Below are 11714 nucleotides of genomic sequence, written 5' to 3'. Positions count from 1 at the left end.
TATGAGTCACATTAATAAAACGATTGCTAAGTGCACGCTGAGCTTCCCCTTAATTCCCCTCATTAGCTTTAAATTTAGCTTGTAAAAATTACTTTCTCCACAAGCTAAGACAATGTTATATATTTATTCTTTATGTTTGCTTCTTTTGACACTTTATTGAAGATTACATTAAGTGAAACAGTCCAAGCCAGAACACCTTTTCTAGGCGACAAAAATGGAAAAGTCTTAAGATGTCTTGAGCCTAATTTTATTGACATTTCCATGTCACTAAGTGTGACATGTTTGGTATCTTTGGAGGCCTTCGGTCTACCTAAATACAGTTGTGTGGGTCTGAACAAAGCTTGGCAGCATTTGATACCGAATGAACAAGTTTAACAGGGTTGCTCATCTCTCTTCTTCATACCTGTCACCTGTGAGAGTAAATCTGGCTTCCAAAGACAGAGAGAGAGAGGAGTGAGAAGAGAGGGTGACAGTCACCCAATTCTTCAAAAAGAAAGGTGGGTTTAGTCCGTGAGTGGCGGAAATTAATCAATTTTGGCTATTGTGAAATATGCTACTGTTGCTACCCTAACATTAGTTTCACAGGAAATTCTGAGTGCTTACATTTCCCTCCTCTTTTAGCTGACATCTAATCAATGGAGGCAAACTTTTAGCAAACTGTTGATGCTAAATCAGTTGCTGCCCCCCGGTGTCAGATCCCACAGATGCAGATTCAGCTTCAGGCTCAGCAGCCCTGTCTCCCCATCCCCATCCTTCAAATGAACCTGCCCTACTCCCAGCTGACAGAGGTGGGCAGCATTGTGTTGAATGACATGTCAGTGGGGATAATAGCAGGGTCTCCGTGGCAATTTCTTTTGAAGCATTAAGAATAACACTGTAATAACACCTTGATGCAGACTGAAATATGGTCATTCACCTGACATCTAGTGGTGGTGATACACAGCTGAAGGTAATTTGGGTCAATATTCTGCTTGTTTTTGTTTTTTTCTGTGGTGCATGCAGTTAGTAGTAACCAACATTTTTGCTATGTTATTACAAATAGTATGATATTACAGGATATATTATCATACGTACAGCAATAGCACAGGGTTGGCGTGGCTCGTGGTGATGGGGTTCAAACTGATCTCTTTTCTTGGGGTCAAAAATCCCCTTCCCCTTCCCCCTGCCCCTGAAACCGCTCAGAATCTCTGGTTTCCCATTTACCCCTGGTGGAATGAAGCGACGCAAAGAGTTTCAGCTGCTTCTCACACAAGAAAAAGACACTGTACACCTTCTTTGTGTTGACTGTATTCAATTTAAAAAAATATATATACAAATACATAATATAGAATAAAAGCATAATCAATATATACATATATTTGGACCATACAAAATGTATTTCCTCACTTTGGTCAGTTATTTTAAATTACAAATGCTGTAAACAACAGAATAAACGCCTTAGATTCAGGTGGTGTTCACTGTTTGTCTGTGTACCTAAAGACCTGTCAGTGAGCTATCGTAGCAGGCCTGGTTCACATTTTTGTACCTTCAATAAACAGTAAGAACAATAAAAAAACATGTCAGTGTTTGTGCATAGGAAGCTGCTGTGGGACTGTTCTTCTTCACTGCACCCGCAGCTGTGTTTGATCCACGTGCTTGGTGGCCGCACTGGACCACCATGAACGTTACACCCTTTCATTCAAGTTGCTTGCTAGTAGGCAAGAAGAAGCAACTGGGGCAGCGTGACCGTCTACATCGTCAAAGAGGCTTCTGGAATCAGTCTAGACGAGACTGGGAATGCAGAGTCCATCCGTCTCTCTTCATTCTGTTGTCATGATCCAGATCTCTGAGCGGTCAGTCGTACTCTACAGACTCTTCCAAATACACCACATTCTCCTGGAGATGGAATAAAAGGTTGGGTGGTAAATATACAGAGAACAAAATAAAGTCAAAATACACTTTTAACATTCACACTGCAAGAATCCACAAGTAAATTTCACTTTCTGCTCACGTCTCCACTAACCTGACACGCCAGATGGTCTGTTGTACAGAACTATCTGGAAAGTTGTCTTTATAAACAGTTTGGAAAAGGGCACGCACTTTCAAAAAAACACTTGGCAGGTGATTGGATGAATCATCTGTCTGTTACGTCTAACGCAGGCAAATTTAAAACAATCAGATCAAACTCTTGCTGAAGCCGGTAAGGAGAAGAGTGAAAACATCTTTTCCCAGGAGAAAAGCCTTCAGTGTCTTTCTTTGTTCTTCTTTCAATGAAGAAATACTCTTCAGTTCTGATATAACTGATGCTATCACAGTAGCTACGCTAACGTCTTCAGGAGCCAACATTGTTTGTTTGAGACGAGTCGCTTCCATGGAAGGTTCTCCTTGTCATCACACCTATAGCTGCCAGTACTTCCTCCTAGGACACTGGCTGGCTGCACCACTTTTGGTCTGGACACAAACAGTTAAATTGAAGGCTGACAAGAAGTTGCCTCGCAAGGTAATGTCACCACAGGATGTGCAGGATGCTCTGAGCATGTTAGGTAAAACTGCATATAAATCGGCCTCAGGGCTGTCGAGTGGTCAAATGTTGAAAGACCCGGTCACACCTACGCAAACTGAGGTGCGTGGCCATGGATTCTCATCCGTAATTTGTGTTGAGTTTAACTTTTGTAAACTTTAAGCGGAGGGGCGCGGGATGTCACAGCCTCGCAGACATATATCACATTACTGGGTAAATGTGGTAAAAGTGCTGACACCAAATTGGAAAAAAACTGTAGCTGCATGCCTAAATGCTACTGCGCTGCATTTTGCATAAAACCAGTTTACATTTTACATCTTTACTTCCTAAAGAGCAAAGGACAGTGAAAGAAGAGATTGGTAACTTTAATTTGCAGAAATGAAAGAAAGCGATAAACTCTGGTCAGTTAGGATGTGTACGTCTGTAGCAGACCCTTAATCACAGGATAGTTAATGGTGTTATGAATGAGCCTGAATAAATGACACAAGCTAATTGTGCTTATAGATGGAAGTAAATCAGAAAAGTGTCTCAGTGATGGTGTAATTAATATATGAATAAAAGACTGATAAATGGTTTAAACGTTAAATCGTACAGTTTTCAAAATTGTACACAGCCCTACTTTAAATCTGCCAGTTATCTGATATTTGGTCAGCATCTTAATACAGGATTCTATATGAGAGCTGGCTTTAATGGAATAAAGGAAGTTAAGATGTTTTTATTGAATTACTCACCCATCCTCCGTGGCTCTTGACCCAGGGGGCAAAGGTCTCCATGTAGCGCTCTGCGTAACCTTGCATGCGCTGGGTTCCTGTGGCGGTGACTATCCGCCGTGATACCTCCATGGTGACAGCCATGCGTTGCAGTGTTGGGCTGGCTGTTGGCGGCAGGACAGGGGCCTCAGACACCTGACTGCTGCTGAAAGTGTCGAGAAGCTTGGCGAAGGACGGGTAAGAAAGACGGGTCAGGTTGGAACGCAGGAAGGGGTCCGACTGGATCTGAAACATGATGTGCGTTTAGCAATACGGGCAGTGGCAGTTCACACATGCACAGAGATGAACACATGTGAGGAAAGGAAAAGTTCAAAATAAGATCTCGTCTTTGTCTTGCCTGTGTCTTCTAGACACTGACATGAGACTTTGTCCATTTTCTTATACTTCTTAAATTCGGCTTCTGAGAAATATGTCTTGTCTCAGCCTTAGACTAATTTGAGCCCAGCTGAAGATCTTAAAATGTTCTTTTTTGTCTCACTGCACCAAGTTTGTCTTCAGTAACCAGCTCTTGAGATAACAGTGAGACCTAAAAGAAAACTCATTTGTCTTAAATGAGATCTTAAATTTGGCTCAGTGGTCAAATGAAAGTCTTGTTGCTCAAAACGGTCATCAAGGAAAAACCTCTGAGACACCTATGAGCTCAGCAAAAGGTCTGCTTTTCTTTTGTTTTGCTCCTTTTTTCCCCTGAGAATCTCAGTTTTACACACCTAATGATAAACCACTACCTACCTTAGTGTTGATAGAATCTCCCTCCAAAGAGAGCACTTGAACAAGCTGCTGCACCACTGCTTCTTTCTCCAACACTGCTAAAAGAAAGAAGCAACAATATCACTGTCAGCTCTTTGTCTTTTTGCTTTACTCTTTAGAGTAGTTTGTCCCCTGTGTGGACAATCTAAAGAACCTTTTATGGTTCTGGTTAGCACTTTTATTTCTAAGAGTGTAGAAGCTTCAGGTGATTATGAAGGACACACTCTGCTCTGAGTGTGCTGCGGTGTGTGTGTGTGTGTGATTACCTGGTGCAGACTGGGCTGTTGGACTCAGTCTCTTTATAGTGGCGATCTTCTCTAGTTTCTCTGCTACTTCTTCATAGAATTCAGGGGGGTGGTCTGTAGCAGCAAGAACCACAACAGGATAAACATCTTAGATGAAAACCTTCATTCTGGGGAATTTTAGCAGCATCCTAACAGGCAAACTTGTAATGCAGGAGTGTTTAGATATCAGAGGATAATGTGCTGATTAAAGTGGTTAGTGGTTATAATTAAAAAAGAGAAAAACATTATTTAAAAAAACACTTTTCTATATGCACACATATATATGTATGCATACATACATACACAGAATTAAACAAGACAGCAACAAAAAAAGTGTATGGAGTATGTTGAATTTGACTGACAAACACAGAGCTCAGATGGCTCTGATGTTACTGTGTGCACCTGACTGTAACCATGCGGACATGTGTACTGATGCGACTACAGTAGAGAGTGGTGGAAGTTAAAGGCAGAATGGTTAACAGAGCGCCCCCCTCTGGTGTGCTCAAACAATACAAATTATCTATTGATTCTGTTTGAACTGTGCCACAAATTACATGTTATTTGCTGGTTTAAAACACAATTTTACAAGTCAAGAAAGTTTCAGATTGCCATAGTTTAGTCGCCCATATTCTCTAAGCATATACAACAAGCAATTAATGATTTAATTTAAATTTGTAACACTAAAATTAACTAAAATTGTTTTGCTCTGCTTTGCTTCGTGGATACTAAGTATTGTCACGCAAGGAATGGTGGGATGGGGACGTGTGTCAGGGATTATAAAGGAGACAATTGAATGCAATGGGGGGGGGCACAAATTATTAGAGCTGCAACAATTAATTGAGTAACTGATTATAAACCGATTCTTAAATTAATCGCAACTATTTTGATAATCGATTAATCTTTTTGAGTCACTTGTGATTAAAAAATGTCCAAATTTTTTTATTTCAGCTTCATTAAAATGTGATTTTTTCGTCCTGTGTGACAGGAAAGCTGAATATCTTTTTTGTTGTCGACAAAAAAACACATTTGAGGGCACTGCTTTGAGATTTAGGAAACACTGATGAACATTTTTCACATTTTTTTGACATCAGGAACTAATCAGTTAATCGCGAAAATGTTCAACAGGTTAGTCGATTGTGAACATAACAGTCAGCAGATACACAAGCGTGTGTATTTGTGTACGTAGTTGTGTTGTGTAATGGAGGATCTTACTGGGGGAGACGATGGTCGGCGAAGGCTCTGGTTCTGTGTTGAATGGCAGCGTCTGAGGCCTCTGAGGACCAGATCCAGACCCATCTTTGCTCTTCTCTTTCTCTTTCTCTTTCTCTTTCTCCTTCTCAATCTTTATCTTGAAGAATTTGGAGAGCCTTTTTTTAATCTTCTTCCTGGTCTGCTTCTTCTGCTGCTTCTTCTCACTCTCATCATCCTCTGATGTAGAGGAGGGGGATATGACATCATCCTGTGGGAACACGTTCTTCTTCTTACCAAGTGGCAAACTAATCTCACATGAATATCATACTGATATCAAATGAGTAATATACTCTGAGTATATATTACCAGCTGTAGATATACTCAGGAGTGGAAGTAAAAAATTACAACTCAAATTACTGCAATTAAAGCATTTTGAGTATTTCTTCAAGTCTGTTTTTTTTCCTCTTCCTCACCTCTGTTTGATCTCTGGAGTGTGACGGTTTCACCCTGTCCGACGAGCCTTTCTGGTCTTTGGCAGAACGGCGTGAGGCGTTACGAAGAGGCAGCTGCTTTAATAAGTCCTTGAATCCGGTCTTCTTCTCATCTGCTGAACTGACGTCTTCCGCCTGAGAATCACCTCCATCTTTTCCGTTTGGCTGCGGCTTGTAGCTAACAAGAGGAAGCATCAGAGGAGGTTGAACAACAGGACTGTAACAGAACAAGTATCCCATGATTCAACACAAATCAATTCAGGGTGGTACAGAAGGATCCCCCAACATGCCGTGTAAATGACGTCTTTTGAATCAACTTGGCATGTTGGGGCTTTAGGAGACCTGGATTACACCAGACAAGAAGCATTTCTGGTTGTTTTCACTTCAACTGTTCCGGAGATTCTGCAACACTGTTTTCTTGTGAAACTCCAGCAGTGTTTTGTGGACGAAAAAACTAAACCTTCAGTTTTGAGCCCAACTCAAACTCTTCAATTTTGCAAAAAGTTTTACCAACTACTAATCTCTTCTTGAGACAAAGAAAACCTTAAATTATCTGCTTCCATAATTAACTAAATTTTATAGGTTGGCATTTTTGTTTTTAGTTTCTAAATCTTAAAAAATCAAGTTTATCTAAAGAAGAACTGTAAATTCAAAAAATCAACCAAATTTTATAAGGCGGCAAAACTAATGAAAGTTTATTTCACAACTGAAACGTTTGTGCTGGACTTAAAACTCAAAGATCTATTGAAATTTTGAGCTGTCTCAACTATTTTTTACAGTGTTAAGTAATTCTCACATTCCCCAACTGTTAAAAGCCTACACACTGAATTTAAAAAAAGTTTTAATATTTCATCAACTAAAGTGTGCGTCATAGTTGGGGTTGCAGACTCCTGGGCTACACTGACATTTAAAATGAGCATCTGTTAGTTATGAATTGAAAATTGTTAACTTGTGAGGACTCTGTGTTGAAAAAGCTTTTGGATGCCATCATTGCATGGGTGAACATTTTTTTTATCATTGCTGTGCACCTGCTGCACACACCAACAGCAACTATGATCGAATTTAAAGGAAAGATTCAATTTAACTGACTGCATTTACCATGAGTGTCCGCTTAAAAAGTGAGGAATTTTCCCTTTAATCAGTGAAACATAACATATTGAGCTGTTATGTGTGGCTGACTCTGAATTAGAGGTTAAAACAAATACACATGGTTAAACTAGATCAAAACAGATTGCTAAAATAAAATTCTGCTCAGTTGTTGAGAGCAGTGACACAAAAAACAAGCCCAAGCAGAAACCACATTACCTGTACTTGTTGTGATCACTGTAGGCTCCTCCTACTCTGCCCGGCCTCTCTGCCAGGGGGACGTCGAGGGTCCGGTGGAGGAAAGCTTTGAGGACCAGATGAGTCTCAGCCCTGATCTCCACCAGAGAGATGGAGGAGACGGAGGAGACAGAGGCACGGTGGTCTGCAGCCTCTGACATCACTGACACACAAACAGAAACAGAAAGGCAGCTCACGAAAAGTTTTCTTATTCAGTGTTATTTATGTGAGAAGCATCCTGAAGAAGACATGAAGTATGACAGCGCTGGTGTGCTGTCATTAGCTTTGCAGCAGTTTAGAGACTTAAAAAAAAGCAGAACAAGTAATGGAAATTACATGTTTAACCTTCAGTACTAGTGGAGCTCAAGCACTTAAATAATTTTAATTTTAGATGAATTGTTTAGACATGGGCTGTGAGGGCGTTCCACCCTGTTAGGGACATTTACATAGGAGTTGAAAATAATTAATAATGTAAATATTCAACAATACTTAGCTTTTCATAAACCTTATATGTCCCTTATTCCATCATACAAATCTTTTTTCCTTTGAATAACAATAATAATAAAAAAAGATTTGTTGCACATGTTCATTATTTCGAATGGTAACATTTTTGCATGCATTTTAGCCAAAATGGTAAATAACAATAACACAAATTTAAAACATAATGTGGATAAAAGGGTGGAAAGGAGCTCAACAGGATGGAATTACAGATTCAAATTACAATTTCAGGGACACATGGTATAATAAATAATAATTATGGTTTGCATTGTTATATATTTGTAATTAGACAGATTTCATCCATCACCAGGACCATGCTGCTATCATGGCTAATTGTCTGAACAATTTTGAAAAAATATCTAGTATAAATATATAAATGCAATTGTGATATGACTTGCAATGTTAGAGGTATTTTTTTTAAATATTTTTATTATCCTTATTTTGATTGAAAAACATGTTAAAATGACAGTGGTATGATTTTCTTTTTGCAGGAATCCATACCAAATGAAGATGTTTTTTAAGTCTGCAGAATCTGATGTGTAGGACAGGAGATCTCTGCCTCGCCACATTCACTGATGTCAAAGTTTTTTTGAAACATTCATGCACCTCCTGTGATTTGAAAATTGCAGAAAGCCACATTGCGATTTCGATAAAATCTTGTTTAATTGTGCAGGCCTAATTGTGATATTGATTTCAGATGTATCACCCAAACCTGCTATTTAGAATCTGCATCTGAACCCAGTGCCAAATCAATGAAGGCCTGAAATGAATGAAAACAATCTATCAAGTGCAAAACAGCAAGTAGAGAAGTATGAAAAATTAGTTGCTGAGATGTAAATAAATGTAAATGTAAAGTTAAATGTCTCTCAGACTCAAATGTCAGTGACGTGAAATAAGATTTGAATAATAATGAACCGCCATGAAATACTGTCAAGGACTCAGTGAAAGTGAAACACATACACCTGGACAATCCAGTCCATTCACATTCCATTTCTTTGTGCAGCTACTTAACAGTGATGGTGTTAGTGATGCTACATATGAGCTGTTTCTAACGCAGGGACTCTTCACAGGGACTATGAAGAATTGACCAGGGTTTACATTAAGTTTTACATACATTATGTTACCTCCCAAAAACTCCAAGCTGAGGGGGTAACACTTAAAAGTACAGGAAATCTGGGGGTGGGGCTTGCAGCACTGAACATTTCTGACAGGTCATGTACTCGCAGCAATTTATTTCAGCCATCATTTTTAAAAGATCTACAGCTGCAAACCAGACTAAGGCTGCACAATTAATCACAATACTATTCAAATCCCAGAACCAGAACCAAATCGCATTTTTTTTCATCATATTGTGCAGCCCCAGCCCAAGTATGAAAAACTCATGGATAAATAATTTCTCCAAATGTGAGAGAGGCTAATTGGCCCAGTCATTGGTAACGTTTGTTGTTAAAGGAATAATTCAATTAAAAAAATGTACTCATTATCTATTCCAATTGAAGGTCAGGTTTAGTTTTTCAGTCCACAAAACTCTGCTGGAGTTTCACAGGAAAACAGCATTGCAGAATCTCCAATGGAAGTGAATGGTGACCAGTTTAGCAAAATAAAATCATAAAATGCCGCTACACTGCTCGGCTGGTGTAATCCAAGCCTCATAAAACCCCTATAGTCGGGACTTTAGGAGACTTGGATTACACCAGCCATTTTTTTTGTTTGTTTGTTTGTTTGTTTTTAAATAAACCCAATCAGCATTTGGTTGAATAGATAATTAGTTAATTAATTAATTAATTGAATGGCTATAATTAAATAAACAAACATACCAAATAAATGAATAAATAAATAAAAATATCAATGAAATAAATAGATGAATAAATAAACAAATAAACAAACAAACCAACAAATAAATAAATACTAATACATCAATAAACATAATTCCACATTTATTTATTTTAGAAGACTTTTACTTCCTAATGCCACAAATGTTTATTTATGTATTTTTTTTTATTTCATAGCCAATTTTATTTATTTATTCACTTTTGATAATGATTAAAATTGCTTTCCATATCAAGCTAAATTAAAAAGATTTAAAATGAAACATTGTGTTTATTAAAACTACAACCCAGTTTTAATCTAATTACAAAGCTATTTTTTCCTGTTTCTAATGTTCCTTCTCCAATTGTGAAAACTAGTAAAGATAAAAATATATAAGGTTGATTGCTGAGCAAAGATTTTGTAGACTAGTCTGTAATGTTGGACTAGTCATTAAAAAAAGACTCATTAAATCCAGAGGGAGGCAGTAATGCAACTGCCATAAAATTCCAAAAAGTAGGAGAAGAAGAATGAGGGGGGTGTCCGGAGATTTTCCACCTAAGAACCGATTTTTTTCTACCTAGGATGGCGAAGTCTTAACTTGCCCTACTCCCACTGTCATTGGCTAGTACTCTTTGTCGTCGTTGGTTTGGGTTGGTTAGGTCTAGGCATGAGGAGTGTGATTGGATAGCATTAGCGCGACAACATCGGAGTATGCCAATCAGAGACGGAGCAGGGCGGGTCATACCTTCGCCATCTTGTGAGAAAAAAATATTCACCCCGGGACTGGAATGTGTTGAGGAACAAAAATCCACACCGGCGAGCCGGACGGGACCAGGAGGAGGAACACTGACCTCATCTCCTCGCCTCTACACAGACACACACACCAAGAAATACAAGCAGGACTGCGCGTGTTTAAAACACACACGTGAGCAGCTGTACCAGCCTGATAACAACACATTCACACCAGACAAACACACCGTGAGCTACTGTTGGTGCTGAAAGTGGAAGCAAAGTCTACGATCAGTCCCCACAGGCTAAGTGAAGGACTAAAGTTTTCAGCCTTAAAGGACAGAGTAAATATTTCAAAGTTCGCTAAAATATTTATCAATGTAAATAAATGACAGGATGTGAAGTTAATGAAAGACTACCTCGGTTTGTTTTCGGACGTTGTTTCCGCTGCAGCCTCCTCTCTGTCCCGCCGGGTTCACACTGAGCGGAGCGAGGCCACCGGCGGACTGCAGCACGGGGAGGAGCGACGAGCCTCTGCTGCTGCTGCAGGTTCCTCACCCATGATACACTGCACGTCTCTATGATAGGGATCACAGTATCTGTCCTCACTGTGGGACAGTCAGGGCTGGGAGGGTTACTTTAAAATGTAACCTCATGCAGTTACTAACTACCTTCTTAAAAAAAAAAGTAGTCAGTTACAAGTATCACAATATTTAAGTCATGTAACTTGATTACTCTCCCTTAATTTTGGATTACCTCAATCCCAAATGGTGAAATTGTTTAGCCTATATATAGCGTTTATAGAGCATTGATTAGTCAGTCGATTATTTTTTCAATTAACCAATTAGCTGTTTGGTCCTTGATATGTCATTTATGGTTAAAAATGTCAATCAAAGCTCAAGGCAACGTCCTCAAATGTCTTGTTTTGTCCACAACTCAAAAGTATTCAGTTTACTGTCAGAGAGGAGTAAAGAAACCAGAAAATATTCACATTTAAGAAGGTGAAATTAGAGAATTTGCACTTTTTTAAATAATAATAAAAAAAGACTCAAAATGATTAATCAATTAATTAACCCATCACAGTCTTGTCAGTTGAAAAATGGGTCCAAACATGTGCAGCACACAGATGTATGTCCACGTTTGGACTCACGTTCCAGGTCTTTGCTGTAATAATTATTCTCATTATTGATTCATTTGTCAGCCATTTTCTCCATCAGTCAATTTGGTCCATAAAATGTCAGAAAATGATCAAAAATGTCAATCAAAGCTCAAGATGATGTCCTGAAATGTCTTGTCTTCAAAAAAAAGTGACTAAAAACGACGAATCATGATTCACGAGTCCTTCACGATTAATCAGTTATCAAAATTAATC

At 38.8% G+C, this 11714-nt stretch overlaps 1 protein-coding gene across 2 annotated transcripts; it reads right to left on the bottom strand.

The window, feature by feature from the left end:
- Nucleotides 1-1267: 1267 nt before the first annotated feature.
- On the bottom strand, nt 1268-10899 carry bcl2l12 (BCL2 like 12). Of its 2 annotated transcripts, none has more exons than XM_084745233.1 (8): nt 10762-10899; nt 7289-7469; nt 5966-6161; nt 5514-5760; nt 4284-4376; nt 4000-4076; nt 3232-3495; nt 1268-1875 (listed from the first exon to the last, which is right to left on the bottom strand). In XM_084745233.1, the coding sequence occupies exons 2-8, from the start codon at nt 7465-7467 to the stop codon at nt 1834-1836; spliced, it is 1098 nt and encodes a 365-aa protein (XP_084601359.1). In that variant the 5' UTR covers nt 7468-7469; nt 10762-10899; the 3' UTR covers nt 1268-1833. The 2 variants fall into 2 exon arrangements, with proteins under 2 accessions (XP_084601359.1, XP_084601360.1); XM_084745234.1 differs by having other exon boundaries at nt 4000-4073.
- Nucleotides 10900-11714: the final 815 nt, after the last annotated feature.

Source organism: Lutjanus erythropterus, chromosome 19 (assembly GCF_056507025.1).
Source record: "Lutjanus erythropterus isolate fLutEry1 chromosome 19, fLutEry1.hap2, whole genome shotgun sequence".
Lineage (NCBI taxonomy): Eukaryota > Metazoa > Chordata > Actinopteri > Lutjaniformes > Lutjanidae > Lutjanus > Lutjanus erythropterus.
The sequence above is the reverse complement of the archived record's forward strand: the minus strand, read 5'-3'. Positions and strand labels throughout refer to the sequence as shown.